Below are 23,269 nucleotides of genomic sequence, written 5' to 3'. Positions count from 1 at the left end.
TCCTATGGATATCAAACACAATATAGGATTAAGTAGCCATGATATCAAACACCCATAAAATAGTATAAATCCACACTAATCCACACTAATTTTTCAAGATAATTTTAATCCTAATCAATCCTAAACTGCAAATCAAACGGACCCTTATTTTATTACATATCTGTACAATTTTTATATTTTAATAAGTTCTTATACTTTAACTTTTTATTTCATCTGATCCTTATTTATCGGATTTAATATAATTTAAATTTTCCAGTACCTTCATCATCATTTACTGTTATAATTTTTATATAAATTAACAATTAAATTTTAAAATTATATACTCCCTCCGTCCATGAAAGAACTTCTTAGGAGGGAGTGACACGGGTTTTAAGAAAAAATATTGTTGAGTGTATTGAGAGTGGATAAAAGGTAGTTGGGTGTATTGAGAGTGGTGAAAAAGTGTTATAATTAATATTTGGAGTTGTGAAAAGTGAAAAGTAAGAGGATTATAAGTGGTGGGGTATAGTCCAAAAGTAGGTAGGAAGTTCTTTTGTGGACGTCCTAAAAAGGAAAGATAGAAAGTTTTTTCGTGGACGGAGGGAGTAAGTATTATACTGGACTCAAACCTGAAACTTTTGACTTCAGATATTAACCACTTACTCTTAGACCAACATAATACATATCATCATTTATTATTTAACTTAATTACATGTCATATCCTAATTAAAAATTTAATGTAATAATTATTAAAAAAAAAAAAAAAAGGCTCACAACACTTACACTCTCTTCTCTTTCACTCTTAAAACCTCCATGGCACCGACACCCTCATATTTTCTTTGATCACTCTCTTTTCTTTCACCTCTATAGGCACTACCATTTCACCACTTTTGACACTCAATCACTCTTGATTTATAGCACAAATGCAATCATGTATGGCCGCATCATCCTCCTCTTTCACCCTAGTTTCAGTCTCCTCTTTCACCCTTGTTAGTATATATATACTTGTAAATTAAGTTGAAATTTTATGTCATAAAGTATGAGTGCCTTCATGAGTGTAACGTTGAAATGTATAATATAGACAATTTTCTTATGGGACTTGATCTCTTATGCAAGACAATTTCTTTATTTAAGGAACAAAATTATACAAAGAATGTATCTTGTCCAGCTCACAAATTAATATCTAGAGTTTGAAGAGTGTTTAAAGACCATTTCTCATTCAGAAAATGTGAAGATAAATTATTCTCTCATCTAATAAGACTACCAACTTGAACAAAGTTAATTACAAGAAAACGCGGCTCTAACGACCGAATTTTCGGTCGTTAAAGTCGAAAAAACGGTCGTTACAGACCTAACGACCGAAACAACGACCGAAAACTGTGGTCGCCATTTTGTTCGTCGTGTGCTCTTCAACGACCGTTTTTTTTCGGTCGTTGAAATTCAACGACCGAAATTTAATTATAACGACCGTTTATTCGGTCTTTAAAACCGTAGCCAAGCTCCCAGGGACGACGAAAATCAGGGATTAGCGACCGAATTACGGTCGCGAAGCCCTGATTTTCGGTCGTTAAACAACGACCGTTATTACAACGGTCGTTGCTCTTCCGAAAGAATTAACGACCGTTTTTAACTCGGTCGTTGTTTAAAGACCGAAATTTCGGTCGTTATAGGTCGTTTTTCCTGTTTTTTCCGTCATTTCTTAACGACCGTTTTTTTTTAAAATTTCGGTCGTTTTTTTGTTTTTTTGTTTTGTATTCCTGTTTTCAATTATATAGCAATCTATAAATTATTCAAAATCATGAAGATGAGCAAAGTAGAAAGACATCAAATATAACAAAGTAGCAAATCATAAAATATGTCAACAAGTTTAGAAATTCAGTATTCAAAGTATAGTATCAAACAAACGATAGTAAATAATATAATCAGAGGTCCGGGTGGGTCCCATCAGAGGCGTCGGAGGGGGACTGTGCATGATATCCTCGCATGAGGAGGGCGATCTGGGCTTGCATCTCCTGTATAGCCTTGCTCTGAGCCTCCTCGCTCGCTCTCCTGACCTCTAGCTCCCTCTGTGTGGAGCTCAGCTCCTCCCTCAATGTAATGAGCTCATCTCTCGAGGCAACAGGGAAAGGAAACTGGGAGGTGCTAGTGGAGTGCGTGCTCGACGAATCGCCGCTCTCAGTAATCGCCCTAGACATCATCATGCCTAATCCCATGATGCGCCCCCTCGAATCAGGAGCGACGACCTCTCGGAAGATGCGCTCTACATCTACGGGCGTGACGTCTTCCTGTGTTTGGCGAAGCTCTGCCAATCGCCTCTCGACCTCCAACTACAATACAAAAATAGTTAGAATAGTTGTAAAATAATTTATTCGAACAAAGGAATTTAAACATACTAAATTAACGTCATACCCCGTGCTGCGCAGGTCGTCCAGCGGTATACTGTCCATTCTTATAATGCATCCGTCGAAAAGTCGCCCAAGTAGCCTCGTCAAAAGAAATATTGCTCTCCCGAGCCTGACAAAACACATTAAAAATATAAGTAACAATTTAGTAATGCATAAAAATTTTAAATAAAACGTTGTAAAGTTACCAGATGCTCAGCATGATCTAAAGCACTGCGCGACCCTCCATGATGGATAGCCATCCCTGTACCCGGACCGCCTGGCTCTGAGCGGCGATTCCTGGACGCCTGAGCAGACCTTGCCTGAGTAGCAGGCAAAGCCCAATAAGCCCTCCAAGCTGCCTCAATGTTAGGCTGAAGATATTCAATCTTCTTCTTATGTATCAACAGGACCTTCTTGCAATTGCTGATGTAATCCTTGTACGCCACTCGAGCTGACTTAACCCACGCTTTCTTAATAACATGCCTGGTATGTTGCGTTTTATCCCAACAAAATGCTTTCTATTTAAAGATATTGCAAATAAGAAAAAAATTAGTATTGTGATTGTTTGTTTAGAATATAAAAATTGTATATGAGATGATCGTACCTCAAACTCATCAAAATAAAAATCCCTCATCCCCTCAGTCAAATTCTTCCAATTGGTGCCACTTTCATGTGGCATACCTTGAAAGCTATCAGTCGCCCTAGCCCGAATAGCTCCAGTCGGCCTCAGAATACTTAAAGTGTTGAAATTAAATTTAGAATTAATGTACAAAACAATTTGAAGTTAACTGATACATTGTGAAACGTACCTACGAGTGAAATAAACCCATGTCCGCCCATCACTAGCAACACGTTCCTCCTCCACATTAGGGTTTTCATCCACTGGCGGCCTATTATCGAAAATAGGACCAGAACCGGATGGACCCGAACCAGATGGAGTAGAACCGGATGGACCCGAACCAGATGGAGTAGAACCGGATGGATTAGACCCGGATTGAGTAATAACAACAGAATGCTGTAGCCTCTTCCACAAGATAAGCATTTGTAATTGATCCTTCAACTTTGGCTTTGTTTTTAACTGTTTTCTTCAACTTTCCCAAGTACCTCTCAAATGGATACATCCATCTATACTGTACAGGGCCTGCCATCATAGCCTCATCGGCCAAGTGTATTGGAAGATGCTCCATAGAGTCGAAGAAACTAGGAGGGAAGATTCTTTCCAACTTACAGAGAATGACAGGAATATTTTTTTGCATCTGAAGAAGATTGTCAACTTGAATGTTTGGTGAAGTCAAATCTTTGAAAAAGAGACAAAGATCTGTAATTGTTTTCCACACATTGAATGGTAGAAGATCTTTTAGTGCGACCGGCAATACTCGTTGCATCATCACGTGACAATCGTGACTCTTCATACCAAACATTTGAAGTGTACTCAAGTTGACACATCTACCCAACGAGGATACATAGCCATCAGGAAATCTAAGCCCTTCAATCCACTTAAGTAAGATTCTTTTCTCATCATTATCAAGCATATAACATGCTTTAGGGTACTTTCCTGTTTGTTCATTGGCTTCTAACTCAGGTCTGCGACAAAACCTATTCAATTCTTCGCGAGATTTGGCCGTATCCTTTGTTTTGCCTTTAGTGTTCATAATGGTGTTGAACAAATTATCAAAGACGTTCTTTTCTATATGCATAACATCAAGATTATGACGTATAAGCAACGAACTCCAATATGGCAAATCCCAGAATATACTTTTTTTCCTCCAACCTGATTCATAAGTTCTTTGTCGTTTAGATATCCGTAATCGAGTCTCTTCAACTGTCAATTCTGTTACTTTTTTAATCCCCAATCCCTCAATCTCAGCCAACAACTGGTACCCATTTTTTGTTTGTGGAGGACCTTTTCTTACTTGAGCATTTTTTATAAACGCATATTTGTTGCGTCGAAAAGGATGATCAGTGGGTAAGAACCTCCTATGACAGTCAAACCAGGATTGTTTACCACTCAAAGGTAATCGAAAAGAATCTGTATCATCACAACAACGTGGACATGCCAATCTACCAGCTGTACTCCAACCAGAAAGCATAGAATAAGCGGGAAAGTCACTAATTGTCCACAAAAGTGCAGCACGCATTTGGAAATTATTCTTCAATGATATGTCATACGCTTGGACACCCACTTCCCAAAGATGAGATAACTCAGCAATCAACGGTTGAAGAAAAACATCAATCATATCCTTTGGATTGTGTGGCCCAGGGACGACAGCAGTGAGAAATATGTGTTGTTCTCTCATGCACATCCAAGGAGGAAGATTGTATGGAGTAAGTAGGATTGGCCATGAGGAATATTGCTTTCCAAAATTGTTGAATGGCGAGAATCCGTCAGTACAAAGCCCCAATCTCACATTTCTGACCTCAGCCGCAAAATCAGGAAATGTGTTGTCAAAATGTTTCCATGCAGGTGAGTCTGCAGGGTGTCTCATCACACCATCATTAACTGATGTAGCATGCCATCGCATATCAGCTGCTGTTGCTTTAGATGCATATAACCTTTGCAATCTTGGAGTGATGGGAAAGTAATGCATCTGACTTACTGCAACTAGGCGTCGTTGACGACTACCACTGGGACCAGAAGATTCTTTGTAACGGTTTGCATCGCAAAACTTACACTCGTTCAAGCTTTCATCATCCCCCCAAAAAAGCATACAATTATTACGACAACAATCAATCTTCTCAACTGGCAAACCCATCCCACGAAGCAATTTCTTTGCACTGTAGAAATCTCCAGTCACCAAATTATTATCGGGAACTATTTCTTTAATCAACTCCAAAATCTGATCAAAACATCGCTCAGACATATTATTATCAGATTTTAAACTCATCAATCGAGCTACAAGAGATAATTGGGTATGGGTTTTACAGCCAGGCCACAACTCTCTATCAGCCGCCTTTAACATATCATACAAATGTTGGGCTGTTGGGTTTGGAGATTCTTCAATTAGATCATCGACATTGTGAAATTGAGCTGTCGCTACATCCATCACCATCGTCTCATAACGATTAACTTCTCTATCTTCCTCAATGGTTACAATACGCCTAGCAACATCAGGGACTTGCACTAACGCTTCACCATGCATCGTCCATATATGGTATCTAGGGATAAAACCATTCTTTGCCAAGTGAACCCTAACAGTCATTGGAGTATCAAATTTTTTGTTCTTACATTTCGTGCATGGGCATTTGATCTTATTTCCAATCATTAAGTCCGGTCGAGAAAGTGCATAATGGATAAATACTTCCAATCCATCCATGAACTCTCCTGTTAGACTACCTTGAGCATATCGCCTATACATCCACCCTCTATCTAAACTCATGTTTATATTTCCTGCATTCATATATTATTAATGTTTTAATTAGTTCACACATTAGATATAAAATTAAGATGATGAATAAGAGTGGAAATTAAGATTAGAAATTAAGATTAAGATTAAGATAAGGATTAGGAATTAAGATTAAGATTATGAAATGAGATTAATATTTGGATTAGGAATTAAGATTAAGATTAGGATTATGAAAGGAGATTAAGATTAGTATTTGGAATTAAAATTAAGAGTATGATTAAGAAAGGAGATTAAGATTTGGATTAGGAATTAAGAACTCAAATAAGGTCGGAGATTAGGATTATAGAAGGATGACCGAAGATTACGATTAGGATTTCAAGAAGGATGATTGAAGATTGAAATTTCAACACAACAACAAAACCAAGGCGGTAGTCATTGCTACCGCCTCCGCCTCTCCCCCACCGGCGGCCCAAACTCCAATTAATCACAATCATACTTAATCGCCTCTCCCCCACCGGCGAAACTATCATGCTTAATTATAATTAAAACATGCTCAACGCAATTAATCATGCTAAATCATATATTTCGCCTCTCCCCCACCGGCGATAAAGCGAATTAAATAAATTTAAACATTATAAGTTCTTTAAATAGAAATTAAGCTTCCTAAGTTCTTTAAATAGAAATGAACCTAACTAAGTTCTTTAAATAGAAATGAACCTAACTAAGTTCTTTAAATAGAGATTAACCTAACTAAGTTCTTTAACTAAATCTAATATATATAAACCTAACTAAGTTATTTAAATAAATCTAATATTTACAAATAAACCTAACTAAGTTCTTTAAATAAATCTTATAAAATAAATTATCTTACTAAGTTCTTGTTCTTTAAACAAATCAAATACAAATGAACATATATATAATTAACATATAATTTCACATTACATTCAAACTAAATTCACATTAATTCACATATACTATACAACACAACAACCAAATTTCACATTAATTCATACTAATATAATTAACATAAATTTGAAACATAGCCTACATTAATTCACATATAATTTATACTAAGTTCTATGTAAATTTCACATTAATTCACATATAATTAACCTAAATTCATATATACTAACATATCAATATTAACCTAAATTCAAATTAATAGCCTACATTATATAAGTTACACGAACTAACCTACAATCTCTTATTCCGGCAACGGCAGGAGCTTTCCGGCGAGGGCAGGGGCGGTCCGGTGAGGGCAGGGGGCTGGGAATTAGAGTTAGGGTTAATAATTGATGAAATCTATAAAAAATAATTAATTAGGGTTAGGATGAATAATTAATTAACTTACCGTAGAGTATCACGTCGACGGAGAGCAGCGGCGTCGGACGGAGAGCGGCGGCGGCGGCGCGTCGGACGGAGAGGAGCAGCAGCGGTCGCGTCGCGTCGGACGGAGAGAAGCAGCAGCGGTCGCGTCGGACGGAGAGGAGCAGCAGCGGCGGCGTCCGGTGGAGGTGGCCGTTCGATGGACGGAGGCGGCGGTGTCGGGAACGGCGAAATCGGCGGAAGGAGGTGGAGAATCGGAGGAGGAAAGGGTGGAGAAGAAAATGGGGGAAAAATTAGAAAACCTAAGTTAAGTCCGCGAATTCAACGACCGAATTTCAATTTAACGACCGTTTTTCGGTCGTTGCTAATTTTAATTAAAATATTAATAATTTTCGGTATACAACGACCGAAACACGGTCGTTATAAATAATTATTTCGGTCGTTAATATTAAATATATTTAAATAAATTAAAATACAACGACCGTTAAAAAACGGTCGTTAAATATTTCCGAAAACTTAAAAATATCAGAACTCAAATTTAAATAAATTAAAATACAACGACCGTTAGAAACGGTCGTTACATTAAAAATATATCAAAATTCAAAAAAAAAACCAACGACCGTAAAAACGGTCGTAGTTACGGTCGTTATAAGTTAACGACCGTTTCGTTCGGTCGTAGGAAATAAAAAAAAATAAGATTTAAAATATTAAACAAAACGGTCGTTAATATTAAAATTTCGGTCGTTACGGCCGCCTTTTTAACGACCGAAATTTTCGGTCGTTAATTTCGGTCGTTGGAGTCGCTGTTTCTTGTAGTGTTACTAACATCTAACATGACTTTGACCGATCAAAAAAAAAATGATCAACTCCTATTTAATCCCACTTCTCCATGCTATTTTGTGGGAATAACCCATACTAATAATCCACCCCTCCCCCCTTGGATAACTTTAATACTGCGAAGTTGGATAAAAATTCTGCTACCCTTCCTCACGCATATCGATGCAAATGCCCAAGTAATGGTGGACACACATGGTATTTTTAAAATTATATGAGGATAGTTTTGGTATTAGATAATATAATCCAACATAATCCTATGGATATCAAACACAATATAGGATTAAGTAGCCATGATATCAAACACCCATAAAATAGTATAAATCCACACTAATCCACACTAATTTTTCAAGATAATTTTAATCCTAATCAATCCTAAACTGCAAATCAAACGGACCCTTATTTTATTACATATCTGTACAATTTTTATATTTTAATAAGTTCTTATACTTTAACTTTTTATTTCATCTGATCCTTATTTATCGGATTTAATATAATTTAAATTTTCCAGTACCTTCATCATCATTTACTGTTATAATTTTTATATAAATTAACAATTAAATTTTAAAATTATATACTCCCTCCGTCCATGAAAGAACTTCTTAGGAGGGAGTGACACGGGTTTTAAGAAAAAATATTGTTGAGTGTATTGAGAGTGGATAAAAGGTAGTTGGGTGTATTGAGAGTGGTGAAAAAGTGTTATAATTAATATTTGGAGTTGTGAAAAGTGAAAAGTAAGAGGATTATAAGTGGTGGGGTATAGTCCAAAAGTAGGTAGGAAGTTCTTTTGTGGACGTCCTAAAAAGGAAAGATAGAAAGTTTTTTCGTGGACGGAGGGAGTAAGTATTATACTGGACTCAAACCTGAAACTTTTGACTTCAGATATTAACCACTTACTCTTAGACCAACATAATACATATCATCATTTATTATTTAACTTAATTACATGTCATATCCTAATTAAAAATTTAATGTAATAATTATTAAAAAAAAAAAAAAAAGGCTCACAACACTTACACTCTCTTCTCTTTCACTCTTAAAACCTCCATGGCACCGACACCCTCATATTTTCTTTGATCACTCTCTTTTCTTTCACCTCTATAGGCACTACCATTTCACCACTTTTGACACTCAATCACTCTTGATTTATAGCACAAATGCAATCATGTATGGCCGCATCATCCTCCTCTTTCACCCTAGTTTCAGTCTCCTCTTTCACCCTTGTTAGTATATATATACTTGTAAATTAAGTTGAAATTTTATGTCATAAAGTATGAGTGCCTTCATGAGTGTAACGTTGAAATGTATAATATAGACAATTTTCTTATGGGACTTGATCTCTTATGCAAGACAATTTCTTTATTTAAGGAACAAAATTATACAAAGAATGTATCTTGTCCAGCTCACAAATTAATATCTAGAGTTTGAAGAGTGTTTAAAGACCATTTCTCATTCAGAAAATGTGAAGATAAATTATTCTCTCATCTAATAAGACTACCAACTTGAACAAAGTTAATTAACTCACTCATCGTATGCTGATCTGAGTCACCTGAAGTTAGCTGATATATTTGATGGTTGATCAAGTCTTATCAGTTGAAAAAACAACACAAAAGTTTATAATTAGTATATTCCTACGCCAATATTTACTTGTTCGAGATCAATACGAGTTTTAATGTTATCCTCTGAATAAGCTCATAGTATTATCATAATCATATAATAAAATTTTCTTCTAATTCTTCCACTTTGGACTACCACTCATAGAAATTATGATTTCATATAATGTTGAAACTCAAAATGCCCCTATTTATGGTCGGTGGAAGAAGAACGGCAGACCGCGGGAGGGATGACGGTGATGAAATGGGTAATTGGGTATTATATTATTTTAAGGGTAAATATCATGAAAATCCCTGAATTATACCCACTTTATCAAAAATACCTTGAAATTTTTGAAATGTTCTCTAAACCCTCAAACTATCAGATTTTTATCAAATATATCCCGCATCTATTTTTCGATTACAAAAAACGTGATGTTGCTCGCCGGATGCCCTAATGTAATTTATATTCTATTTTTTTCAAAATGACAATGAAAAAACGACTTTGTTTCGTACCATATTCTATCGTGTTTATCCCTAATTCTAGGTTATTAGCGTGAATTTCAAACACGATAAGAGTGAATTTTAAATTTCAGAGTGGATTTTTTTTAAATGATATGGTACAAAGCGACATCGTTTTTGCCATTGCATTTAAAAAAAATTACATTGTGGCATCCAGCGAGCCACATCATATTTTTTATGACTGGAAAATAGATGCAGGATATATATATATATATATATATATATATATATATATATATATATATATATATAGGGGGGCGCTCCAATGAGACCCCCTAATTTTAGTGAGATCTAGGGCACGATCTGGTGCGTTTATTTTATCAATCCTATGGCTGATATTGTATCTGGAGGGTGATTTTTTTTCACAGGGTTCGAATCTTGGAGGGAGCAGAATATTTTAAATTTTGTTATTCATCAGCATATACTGCATTGTTCATCAGTATATACGGCCCTGTTCATCAGTATATATGTCTTATTCATTACGAATTTTTTAAATTTTATTTTTCATCAGTATATACATCTTGTTCATTAGATATACGTTTTGTTTATTAGTATTATATGTCTTATTCATTGTCCTAGTGTTTCACGAAAATTATGGGGTCTCACTGGAGCGCGCCCCTATATATATATATATAGGGTTAGGCTAAAATAAGAACCAAATTTAAGATATAAACTAAGAACCATTATAAACCACAAGATCTTTAGAAATAGATGGTCAGATTTCAATCTGAATCTATGCCTATAATTTTCGTTTTTTATATCAATAGGATACAAAGGTAATTTCATTTTTTATGTAATTATTATTTCCATAATTAAAGGGATTGTGTATCTCAAATTAGTTAAAGATTTGATACCACTATCTTCACGCAAATCCTATTATTTCTATAGCTTTCATAATCTCAGAGTCAAACAAAGAATTAACCATTAAAAAAACTATCGATCTGCACAAGAATTTTATCAAATTTCTCATTATTGCCGATGGAGAATGAACGTATGATATTATATTTTTAACAGCAAGAAATTTCTCAACATATCACACATATTATTCATGAATATACACTAAAATATTCACATACATTTAATTTTTCGCATTCTGATTTATCAGAATGTTGCTGTTTATGTGATATATGGTTTATTCGTACAATATGTGATAACGATTCATGCATAATTACATAGTTATTCTCATCGTTTAACCATGTATTTATGACCAGATTACGGACATCCTTTAGTTATTCACAATTTTGCTCATAACTTGAGATGAACAATTAATTTGTACATTTCAATAATTTTATGAAATCTGCATTATACCTCATGGAAATTCTTACACAGGTCGTGATAGAAAATATAAACATGAAACTGTTATAATTAATGTGTCTTCATATTCACGTTGGTTTGAATGTTATTCATGCGTACACACTAAAATATTTGCATCCATTGTAATATTCGTATTATGATACATTTGTATACTATGCTACGCCCAAATATTCACACACCATTGAATTATATTCACGTATTTGCTTAATTCGTGATTGACGATTGCATTCAATTCACATACAATAACAATTCATGCATAATTCCAATTTGATTCACACACGATTGCATATGATTCACGTACAAGAAATCAAACTTTTTATTTGCGTTAATATGTTATATTTTGGCTCACACTATCTTTACATTATGTTTGCTTTGTATTGAATAATATTCATCACATAATTCCATTATGTGTGTCTGAATAATATTCAGATAAATAACAATTAAACGAGGCTCACATTGGAAACTAGATATCATATAATAAGATAAAAAAATTAATTGCTTTGGCATGAATCGTGTATAAAATATCAGTTTACTTACATTGTTTCGACAAATAATTGCAGCACAATTGACACAATATATATATGCAGTGTTTGTTTTATGGTTTGTCAATGTCGGAATAACCTGCATGAATTCTTGTCTCATTCGTCAGTTTATATAATCGGCATACTATATAGGTTCACATATAAATTACGGAAAAAACACCGTCTAAATAACACACATGAATTACTGATTCATGCGCCTATTCATATAAACGTCATTCTATATATATTGGACATATATCTGCATGAATTCACCGGTTCATTTGCATGAAGCGAAACACCTCAACACAGTAATGAATTATACGGATGGGGTTAAAAAAAATTAATACAACTTTCAATAAAATTTATCTGTCCCATTGCTATTAGGAATAAAAATCCGAGTATCAATAATGTCTATGCCAAAAAGGTACATGAATTATACTGCCAAAAGGGTACGCAAAAATATAAGTAAAACTTCAATATTCATAGCCTGGAACAGTTGCTAAATAACATCACTTCCCAAGCCACGCAACGTCGAGGTTAAATGTCGGATCCTTGAACCCTGCATCGAAACTCGCTTTTGCACTTTCCTCCATTGCAATGTGAATACTGTTCTTATCCCAATCAATAAGAGATGCACAGTAACGCACTCGCAAAAGGTTAAGTTGTTTTCTTAACTTTTGAGCCAAACCACATGTCCACAACGACGAAGACTCGCCCATGACCGTCTCCAGGTACCTCATCATGTAAATACCTGTGTCATTTCGAAGCTTCGTACGCACTAGAAAGAACAACTCAGTTGTAATTAATTTTATGTCACAATCATAACCAATATAATAACCTTGTACCTATATATACTTAAAATATTAAACAAACCTTCCATTAATCTTGCTTGGCTGGAACTCACGGCACCCATTTTGATGCTTGCAACATTTTTGGCGTTCCCCTTCACCCTAGCTGAATATATATATATATATATATATATATATATATATATATATACACAAAGAACCAATATTAAAAATACTCATATACACAGAGAATAAAATATAACAAATAGACAATTCATTACATATGTAACATGAATTAGAACACTACAAGCATGAATAATTGCTAAATCCACACATTATATCATTATAATTAACACACTTTTACATAGTATGCACGCATATACAAATAAATCCATTCATAGCATGTACAGCGAACATGGGGTTATTTAACATGTCATGGCTTTATATATACACGAACTTTATTTAATCTGGCATGAATTTAAGAAATTTTTCCCACGAATTGTAATTATAATTCACACTAATCTAAGTTTCAAGCCCGCTAGAAGTCCAAAAAATTCATGCCTTTACACACAATATACATTTTTCGAACTATTTCACTAGCATCTTCTAGTGCAACATATTATGTTAAAAAAAAAGCAGCATGCAAAAAATAATACTCGATAAACGTTTAGCTAATTTATCTCACCTTCATTCACAGGTGCGCTACCTTCAGCTTCCACAGACCCATCGACAATTTTTTTTCCCCCTGTCCTTATATCTACTACTAGCTACACACATAACCAATTTTATAATGGGGGTTAAAAGTTGTCAAATTATTTTCCAAAAAAAAAAATTGATTCACACAATGACAAATACCATAACTTTAAGTGGTGTGAATAATTGCTACATACCACATGAACCAAAAAATAACAATCATCAAAAAAACAAAATAACAGATTAAATACTCATCCAAAATTACCTCTTGTAATTTGAGGACTACCATCCACAAATTCAGAAGGTTCGGTCATTTCCTTCCCCTTTACATTGGTGTCATGATTCCCTATAAACAAATCAAATAGTTATTATAAACATTAAAAAAAATATAAGATGACAAAAAAATATAGCAGCGTAGCTTAAAAGTGTACTGAATTGAATATCACTAAAGAATGTTCCAATAAATAGAGAGTGGTCAATTTCGGACAGCAGCGTAGCTTCAAAATTTTTGTTTCACATCGTTGTTCGCGCAACACCCACAAAACGTAGAAAGTTAAGATTCCTATAAAGAATGAAGCACAATAAATCCCTAGAAATACAGTGAAATTACCGGTAGGATTCGATTTTGTTCGTGCCATCGCCGGTGCACCGAAAGCGGTGTCGCAATCACCGAAAATATGGGTCTATTCAAGCCTTCGCCGCCTCAGTTCTTGCGTCGTTCGCCTTTCTTTAATTCTCAATCGACTGGTGTGATAGTGAATCTGTTCATAGGGTTTAGTATGTTTTATGTAATTGCATTTGATTGAACCGATGCATAATATCCCAATTTTTTAGCATTATTTCTCTGATTTTTCTTATTAATTCACGCAACAATCGATTGATATCCATAGCCTATAGTGTCAATCAAATACAATCTCTCCTAAGAAATAAATGAGGCGTATATCTCGGCCATATTCTGGGAGTCAATCATGAAAGTCAAATACCCATTCCAGATATACCCTCAGTAGCAATTCGAGTGTGAATTAAATTAATACATAAAATGAATCTGTAAATGAAATGCTAAAATTGATCTCTGCCGTTAATTAGCTCGAGATCAACGGTTAAAAGTTGTTCTTAATTTATATCTTAAGAGTAGTTTGTTGAATAACCCCTCCATATATATATATATATATATATATATATATATATATATATATGATAAAAATCTGATAGTTTTAGAGAACATTTTGAAAGTTTCAGGATATTTTTGATAAAGTGGGCATACTTCAGGGGTTTTCATGATATTTACCCTTATTTTAATTAGGATTTTCTTTTATTAGTTTAGGTTATCTTCAATTTTTTGTTCTTCATTTAATTTATTTTCATTAAGGGCATGTATGTCAATAAATACAAAAAATATATATGATTTTTTATCCTTCATTCTTCATTGGGGTAATTGCCTGCAAATTCCTAACGTTTACATGGAATTGGTTTTTGCACCTATTTTTATTTTTCTTCTTTTAAATACCTAACCTTTCGTTTTTGTCTCAAATTTGTCCGATCACCAATTTTTTCTTACGCCGACGCCGGAAATGCCACTGTGGCAGTCGGAATCGACGAGGTGGCAGCTATAATTGACACCTAAATATATATTTGACATGTGGAACAAAATTAAACAAAAAAAAAAAAGAAAAAAAATCACATGTGGAATAACCCCTCTCTCCCCCCCCCTCTCGTCTTCTTCCCCATCTCCTTCGTTCCCCCACCTGCCGCCCTCCCTCCTCTCCTTCCCCCACCATCTGCCACCGGGCACGCCGATCTCTGCAAATCGGCCACGCCACCACCGTCTCCCCTTCCCCCATCCTCCGTCGACCCCTCCTCCCCGTCTTCTTCCCCCTCTCCCTCGTTCCCCCACCCACCGCCCTCCATCCTCTCCTTCCCCCACCATCTGCCATCGGACACCGATCTCTGTAAATCGACCACGCCACCACCGTCTCCCCTTCCCCCATCCTCCGTCGACCCCTCTCCCCCGTCTTCTTCCCCCTCTCCCTCGCTCCCCCACCCGCCGCCCTCCATCCTCTCCTTCCCCCACCATCTGCCACCGGACTCCGATCTCTGTAAATCGGCCACGCCACCACCGTCTCCCCTTTCCCCATCCTCCGTCGACCCCTCCCCTTCCCCCACCCTCGCAGCTATCACCTCCCCCAACGCACAGAACATGACGACGACGATAGATGTGGAGCCCAGATCCGCCCAGATTTGAAGCTTTGTCTGAATTTCCTCTTTTTTTTTCTTCTTATTTTCTGTTGGGGAAGGAGAGTGTTGTGTAGAGCAGGGTAGGGGTTGGCGGCCGCAGAGGGGGAGGCGGCGGAAGGGGAGGGGATTAGGGTTTGTTGGATTGATTTGATGGTGGCTTCTTCTACTTTGAAATCCATCTCTTCCATGGCGGAATTATGCGAACGGTGGTGGTGGTGGTAGGGGGAGGCGGCGGCGGGTTGGAGGAGGGGGATAAGGGTTTGAGGAAATCGCCGGTGGCGCGCGAATCGTCGGTGGTGTGTGGCTGGGGGCGGTGGTGGCAGCAGCGGCGGCAGAGGGTGGCAGAGCCGGGTGGGGGAAGGGGAAGGGTGGGGAAGATGATGGCATAGATTTTTTTTTATTTTTTTATTATTTTTTTTAATTCCACATGTCATGAATAGGCTATGTGTCAATTTTCGGCTGCCAAATCAGCGATTCCGGCTGCCACAGTGGCATTTTCGGCGCCGGCGTAAGAAAAAACCGGTGATCGGACAAATTTGAGACAAAAACGAAAGGTTAGGTATTTACAAGAAGAAAAATAAAAATAGGTGCAAAAACCAATTCCGTGTAAACGTTAGAAATTTACAGGCAATTACCCCTTCTTCATTTAAATTATTTTCATTCACTAAGGGCATGTATGTCAATTAATACAAAAGGTATGTTTTCTTATCCTTCATTCGTCCCACTTAATATGATTGTCCACATTAATTACCTTTTTGCATATATTAAAAAAATAGAAAATATAATTTATATATAATTATTCTATTTTATCCTTATTCATTACTCTACATAAAAGTTATTTTAGTAAATATATATATATATATATATATATATATATATATATTGCATGTTTAATGTAAGCATGTATATTTTGTTTACTTTTCCAAAATGAGTATTATATACTACTATCTACCATTTATATCCTAATAACTCAATAAACACATGTAATTAATAAAAATATATAAAGTCTTCATATTTATTTGAGGTGGAATTCAAAATCGTGGTATTCTATTCAAATATTGTTGTAACATAATTATCAAACATACTTGCAGAACTGGGATTTTAAGGTTACGAGTTGACTTGGAAGTTCAGCCATCACAGACAATGACGCAGAACTTAGGGTAAATAATTTCAGATCTTCTTCATCAAATGCATTAAAATAAATTGACTTAAAGACTTCATTAATGAGACGACTCAAACAATTAAAATTCTTTGTTTTTCGCCATTGGTCAATAATTAATAAGACGATGGCAGGACTATTATACCCATATCTCAGTTCTATATACATACGTCTTTTTCTAATATAAAAAAGAAAATTGTGTAGTACGAGAGCATCCAGATCCGTTGAATCAATTGTTGACTCATCCACATTCGGGACCATTTATAAGTCAATGCTCTGCATTGGTGTGACTCATCCTGCAGAGTCATATCAATTAGTTTTGATTAATATTTTGACTTTTTATTTAATTTAAATGGTATCGATTTAAATAAAACAATTACTTGAATTAAAATTGTATTAATTTAAATGACATCAATTTAAATAACACATTTCCTTAAATTAAAATTACATTAAATTGAATTATGAAAATTAAAGTAATTAAAAAAACTGAAGATTAAAACAATTAAAAATTAAATGAATCATTTTTAAAGTTAGCAAAAGCCCAAATTAACTTTTAAAAGCCCAAACTAATTTTTAAAAGCAAAACCCACTATTTCTCTCTTTAAACCCTAAAATCATCATCTTCTCCATGTATGATGCGGCTCCACCATTTTCTCTAGAAATCTTCCGCTACTTTAAGGTAAGTTTTTTTAGAGAAAAAGAAAACAAAAAAAATGCGTGTGTATCACACGCACAACCCTTAAACACCATATGAGCTCAGCTGAGCTCATATGGATGAGCCGCAGCTCAAGTCCCCCCTATCTGCATCGGGTAGCTCATCGCCCAAATCGACTCGAGTCGACGATGAGCCACCATCGATGTAGATACTCTGATTTATCTATTTATTCTTGTTCATGATGCGAAATATTCACTGATAGCTCTTTTGTTATATAGTATGAAATAATGTGTGATATCTTTGATTAGAATAATGTGTAAAAATCAATAGTTGTCCACCCAATATTATTTGACAAAAGTATAGTCAATTTTAACGGGCTCGGACAGAATTACCTCCACTTTTTCTCTATTTTACGTACTAAAAAATATACAGGCACTATTATATTTGTTCTCACTCTATCTTAAACCTTAATTTTCTCCGTCTTGCCTCTCTCTCTCTCGGACGAGTTGCTCTTCTTTTTATCTACGGCAGTCTCTTCTCTAATTTCCTTCATCTCCTCCGTCAATATTTTTATTTTATGTAGAATTCGGTGAAATATGAGTTCAAGGAGTTCCATATCTACGAGAATTATGATATGCAAATTCAGATCTAAGAAAATGTGAAATGAAAACGAACGAATATGTTATATCCGTACAAATATCTGTCGTGTTAACCGGAGTAACTGATGGTCCAAATCTAACCATTCATTCTTGGAACAGTATAGTCTGTCTCATATATGCGTGACATAAATGGTACGAAATTTGTCATTTCACACATGGAACGAATGGTACGAATATTCCATTTCGCTCATATTATTCGAACCATTGGTCACAACATTTGTCAGAGTAAAATTAGCACTTTAGATTTGGACAAATTGTAAGAATATGTTATTCCGCACCATTTGTGCCAAACACTTGGTGCGACAAAGAATAAGACGAATGATACGAATATGTTATTCGCATTGTTCGTCCTAATGTCATTCGCACCAAATGTTAGTATAAATGGTTCGAATATGTTATTTCATAAATTTCGTGTCAAGATCTGTTGTCTCAATGTCATTTGCGTCAAGTGTTCCTAACTTTCGTGCCAATCGGGCCAAGTGTGAAATGGCCCACTTGTGCTAACACTAGCGCGAATTTTTGGCATGAATGGTGCGAAATAACGTATTCCTACCATTTGTACCAAACATTTTGCGCGAAAGACATTCAAACAAATGGTTCGAATATGTCATTTTATTTATTTTCTTCATTTTCAAAGTAGTGAAATTGATGTCTTTCGCGCAATATTCTTACAATTCTTACAATTTGTCAACATTCAAAACATAGCTAATTAACAAAATCTTACAATTTGTCGCGCAAATTCTTACAATTTGTCAACATTCAAAACATATTCTTACAATTCTTACAATTTGTCGCGCAATATTCAAAACGTAGTGAATTTGTACCATTCTTACAATTTGTCAACATTTTATTTATTTTTCAAACCAATATAATTACAAATTATATGAGCAAATTAACATAAAAATAACATGAAATCTATAAAATATAGCTAAATCCTTTTTATAAACGGTATGAGCAGGTTTAGCCGCGTAGGTGAATCCTCCTCCGATTGGAGAATGTTTTCTCAATATTTTCTCTATGTTTTCTGTACATTTTTGTTACAAATGGTACAAATTCGAGAAAATAAAAGCATCATTCGGTAGTGGAGGTAAATCCTGGGATGGTGTGAGAGCATTTTCTTTTCTTTCTGGCACTGATGGTGGTGGTTATGATTATTAGGGTGTTATTGTGGATTTTATTTTAAAGATAGAAAAATATGGATTTTGGTCTGGACTCAAACTCGACAGATTTTATGGATCTGTGTCTGAATTTTATTTTTTAGACCCGATAAATTTGAACCCGATCCAAACTTAAGTAAAAAATTCAAATCGAATTCAATCCAAAATAATACAATCATCTCTATGCCCTTAGGAAATAACACTATCTAATTTTTGGAAAATAATACGCTATTATAATTTATAAGTATATACATACACTATATTCAAAATAAATAGTTATAATAATCCCTCCATCTCCATAAATATGCATAAGCGTTTTCGGCACAAGTTTTAATATAAAGTTATTTAGAATATTGATAGTAGAAAAAAAAGTCTCAAATAAAGGGTATTGTTAAGTATATTGTGGGTAAATAATATAATTTATAATGATAAAATTATAAAAATTATGTGTGAAATAATGTCCAAAAATAAGGTGTGGAGAACTGATAGAAGAATATCTTTTTATCCATATAAAATTAGCATTTACACATACTACGCATTAATATACATGCAAATATGCTGTCACATGATTCCGTTATGTTAATCGCATTTCCCTCAAAACCAATGCAGAAAGATAGATGGCCATAATGGAACAATTCAAAATGCATTTGCATTGCGACCATGCGAATTAACGTTTCTGAATCAAACAATTGATTGTATCCCACAAGTAACACGATTTCACTTCCTCATAATCGAGATGATTTCATGAAGGAAATCCAATATGTTGCCTTAGACACTATTAACAAAGGCCTCCTCTCTCTTTTAACAAAAGAGCAAGTCACTATGGTGCATAGCCATGGTTCCATTGAAAAAGACGACCTAAATCCATCTCTTTTGAGCTGGTGCTGCTACTTCCTTGGATTTGCTAGGAGGTCGTCTCCTGCTCCTGTTCTCCCCACCGCCACTTGTCGTATGCGGATTCAGTGAATTCTCTTTCAAAGGAAGAAGCGAAGGTGAACTCTTAGCACCATCACATTTCACCTTCCATTTAGACTCTTTCTCACTTATCTCAACAGAGATGTGCTGCCTTTCCACAAGTGGAGCTTCCATCCGATGATTCCTGGGAATGCTGTCCGAATCTGAAGACGAAGGATCAGTCGTACTGTCCATGTCAAAAAGGACATTATCTGTCAGTGTAGGAAGATGCTGCAGATGATCTGTACTTGCTGCTGAGAAAGAGGGTCTCCGGCGTCTTGTAAGGCTCACCACCTGCACCAGATTACTTATTCATCACACAAATATGTTTGCATTATCTACCAGCATTAGCTAGTAGATAACAAGCCATAAATTCATTCAGCTGTTTGAAGTTACAGAGTTAGCATAGATCCTTACCTTCTGCTCCAAAGTTATTATGTCTTTCCGGAGCTTGTTGATGATCATATTCTTACGACGAATGATATCTTCTAATTCCACAATCCTCTGGAAAGTAGGAGAAATTTGTCATAGTTATAAACAATAGAAAGAATAGTAAACAATGGAATAAATAACAAACTAAGTCAGTGGAAAATATTACCTTTGAACTCAAGACTTCAGATGACCGAAGATAAGTAGACAGTTCCTTGATGGTAGCATCCTTCTCATCACATTCTTTCTTCAGGCTGTCCATATCATGTTCTAGTGCTAAACTCTCCAACTGAGAGAGAATCACATCCAAAAACATTACTTCATCTCAGTTCTCACGATTTTAACTGTGGATTTAAAGGCTCGTAGCCATTCAATAATAATGTAACTAGCGTTTATTTTGTTTGATAGGATGGATGATCACATCCATCTAAGGAAATGGTAGATTAGTCTATATTATTTTATCTACCAATACTATCATCCAATGTAAATGCCCTACGTTTGGATAAAGTAAGCAGATACATGGAAAGTTCTCAGTGAACCCATTTATCACTTAAACCATGACCGAACACAACCACAGTTCACTATTTGGTAGATGCAACATCCAGTGGGAAACTACAGAGTCTTGACACATGCATTTTCTTTAACTTGTAAATCCAAACCGTATGAATACATGACATTTATCCTCAGTGACACAATAACATAGTTTGCTAAAGAACTGAATTTTCTAATTCTAGCAGTGAGAACTGTTTTGGAAAGATAAGAAAAAACTTGCAATGATAGTAAATTTGAGTTTTCAAGAACAAAGCAGGGCATGAGACTCAATGCCTCCATAGTTCTGGAAGAAAATGAAGATCATCTTTATAAATATATATACCTGAATATCAACAGAAGAAGTAACACTGGGAGCCCAATCTGACAAATCAGACATTCGGCGCTCATCTGGCTCGGCCTCGTTTGATATTGGCATTTTGTACTTGAACACCTCATCCCCATTTGATCCTTTAGTTGATGTGTTGATCTTGAAACCAAACCCCCAAAAAACAGAAAATAGTATAAGTAAAATACAAATGAATCAAACGCTTGTGAATGATGAAAAGGACTAACACATTATAAGATGCAAGAAAAGAAACCATCAATATAAAACATTTTACCAAAGAATCATTTGGAGGAAGCTTATGATGTCTAAGCTTACAACCGCATTCAATCGTTGTTTTAGTCTCAACTTCAGGCTGATCCTTCAAATAATTCAACTGCTCACATAAATTGTCCAGCTTTTTCTGCATGCTAAAGAGCACTTGATCCTGGAACAATTTGTTAAAGAGAAAACGGAATTTCCTCAATCAGTCACTACATACACACACATGGTAAATGAATCGAAAGTGGAAAATGCTTTAACAAAGAAGAAAAGCAACGACGACGATTAAAGTTCCCAGAAAACTGTGTGAGTGTGGATTTTTTCAATAATTTGCTTTGGTAACGCATGAATTTAATGTATTTGCACGCACATAACAGTTGAAAAGTTAATTGCCGCTTCTTCAGCCACAAAAATTAAATCCTCAGTAAATGAATGAAGGATCATACCATCAATAATTCGAGAATGTATATCTCAAAACTGACTAATCATCTAAACAATTAAAAAGCAAATACTTTGTTTAATAATCTCAAAAGCGAATTTAACAAACATAAAATTTCTAAATCAGAAAATAAAAGCAAAAATAGAAATCAACTGACCCTGAGTTCAACTGATTTTTTCAGCTTCGAAATCTGCTCATTCTTCATCGAGTTGGTAGCTGCGGCCCCGACAACAGCGACGGTCAAAACCCGTTGAACGGGTGTAAATAGCTCCCACGCCGCCGCCTCTTGGGCGGTGAAGACGCCATTTGGATCAACAGTCTTAGCCGAGCTGGCTTCGTCGGCTCCAACAAGGCGGCCCTGGAGGGACACCCAGGCCAGGCGCCGTTTTGATCTAACCGGCGTAGCCGGATGCATGAAGCAGCTCGATAGCCGGCGCGGCGAGGGTGAGACCGCGGAAGCGAATGGGGTTAATGAGACCAATGCGGGGGGGAAGCCGGCGGCGAAGCATGAATCGCCGTCGTCGCAATCCATGAGTTTTTCGGTGGAAATTTCTGCTTTTATTTTTCTTTTCGTCTGGAAAATGCAATTTTCTTTATGGGAATTGAAAATAAAATTCAAATATATATGTGGGAGGGAAAAGTATGATTGTTTGAAATTGTAGAGAAAGAAAATGGCAGCTAGTGCTGTAGACTAGGTATTACTATTAACTAGCCGTTCATGGTTTTTGGTTTATTCTTTCTCTCTCTTGTTTCAATTTTTGCAAGAGGATTTGCAGAATCATATTGTCATGGAAAAGTCAAATTATTTGTAGAGGCAAATGTCGTAGATACGTCCATGAATATTTAGCGAATAATATAATGAATATATAACCTACCAAAAAAAAAAGAAAAATAGGAATTTGTATAGTTTTCTATTTTGAGTCGAGGAATTTGTATGGTTATACTTATGTATGACCACGGCAAAAAACATTATGACTCATAAAGTCACACCTAAATTAATTCAATTAATGCTTAACTAAATTAATTACTAAACATTAATTTTGAATTTATTAAATTCTAATAATAAATTAACAAATTTTAATTATGGATATATAATTAAATTTTAATTGACTAATTTTAAATATTAATGTAATATAATTTTTAAGCTTAT

The 23,269-nt window shown here is 35.3% G+C and overlaps 4 protein-coding genes and 1 long non-coding RNA gene across 5 annotated transcripts; all 5 read right to left on the bottom strand.

Annotated features, from left to right (window-relative positions):
* Positions 1–1,784: 1,784 nt before the first annotated feature.
* LOC131014332 (uncharacterized) lies at positions 1,785–3,335 on the bottom strand. The gene is made up of 5 exons (XM_057942264.1): positions 3,173–3,335; positions 2,968–3,097; positions 2,570–2,881; positions 2,389–2,493; positions 1,785–2,306 (listed from the first exon to the last, which is right to left on the bottom strand). The coding sequence occupies exons 2-5, from the start codon at positions 3,040–3,042 to the stop codon at positions 1,902–1,904; spliced, it is 897 nt and encodes a 298-aa protein (XP_057798247.1). The 5' UTR covers positions 3,043–3,097; positions 3,173–3,335; the 3' UTR covers positions 1,785–1,901.
* Positions 3,336–3,346: 11 nt separating this feature from the next.
* On the bottom strand, positions 3,347–7,827 carry LOC131018984 (uncharacterized). Its single transcript, XM_057947669.1, has 2 exons — positions 6,902–7,827; positions 3,347–5,751 (listed from the first exon to the last, which is right to left on the bottom strand). Exon 2 carries the CDS (start codon positions 5,738–5,740, stop codon positions 3,347–3,349), a length of 2,394 nt encoding a protein of 797 aa, XP_057803652.1. The 5' UTR covers positions 5,741–5,751; positions 6,902–7,827.
* A 4,374-nt stretch (positions 7,828–12,201) lies between these two features.
* On the bottom strand, positions 12,202–13,372 carry LOC131014331 (uncharacterized). The gene is made up of 3 exons (XR_009098174.1): positions 13,290–13,372; positions 12,690–12,770; positions 12,202–12,583 (listed from the first exon to the last, which is right to left on the bottom strand). It is a non-coding gene; the product is annotated as an uncharacterized LOC131014331 (long non-coding RNA).
* A 1,602-nt stretch (positions 13,373–14,974) lies between these two features.
* On the bottom strand, positions 14,975–15,496 carry LOC131018983 (transcription elongation factor SPT6 homolog). The gene has a single exon (XM_057947667.1). It carries the CDS (start codon positions 15,494–15,496, stop codon positions 14,975–14,977), a length of 522 nt encoding a protein of 173 aa, XP_057803650.1.
* A 4,290-nt stretch (positions 15,497–19,786) lies between these two features.
* LOC131014330 (uncharacterized) lies at positions 19,787–22,935 on the bottom strand. The gene is made up of 6 exons (XM_057942263.1): positions 22,277–22,935; positions 21,697–21,846; positions 21,420–21,563; positions 20,715–20,834; positions 20,534–20,620; positions 19,787–20,410 (listed from the first exon to the last, which is right to left on the bottom strand). Exons 1-6 carry the CDS (start codon positions 22,649–22,651, stop codon positions 20,021–20,023), a joined length of 1,266 nt encoding a protein of 421 aa, XP_057798246.1. The 5' UTR covers positions 22,652–22,935; the 3' UTR covers positions 19,787–20,020.
* Positions 22,936–23,269: the final 334 nt, after the last annotated feature.

This window comes from Salvia miltiorrhiza, chromosome 3, assembly GCF_028751815.1.
Source record: "Salvia miltiorrhiza cultivar Shanhuang (shh) chromosome 3, IMPLAD_Smil_shh, whole genome shotgun sequence".
In the NCBI taxonomy this organism is placed as follows: domain Eukaryota; kingdom Viridiplantae; phylum Streptophyta; class Magnoliopsida; order Lamiales; family Lamiaceae; genus Salvia; species Salvia miltiorrhiza.
Note: the sequence above shows the minus strand (reverse complement) of the source record. Positions and strands in the feature narration are given on the sequence as shown.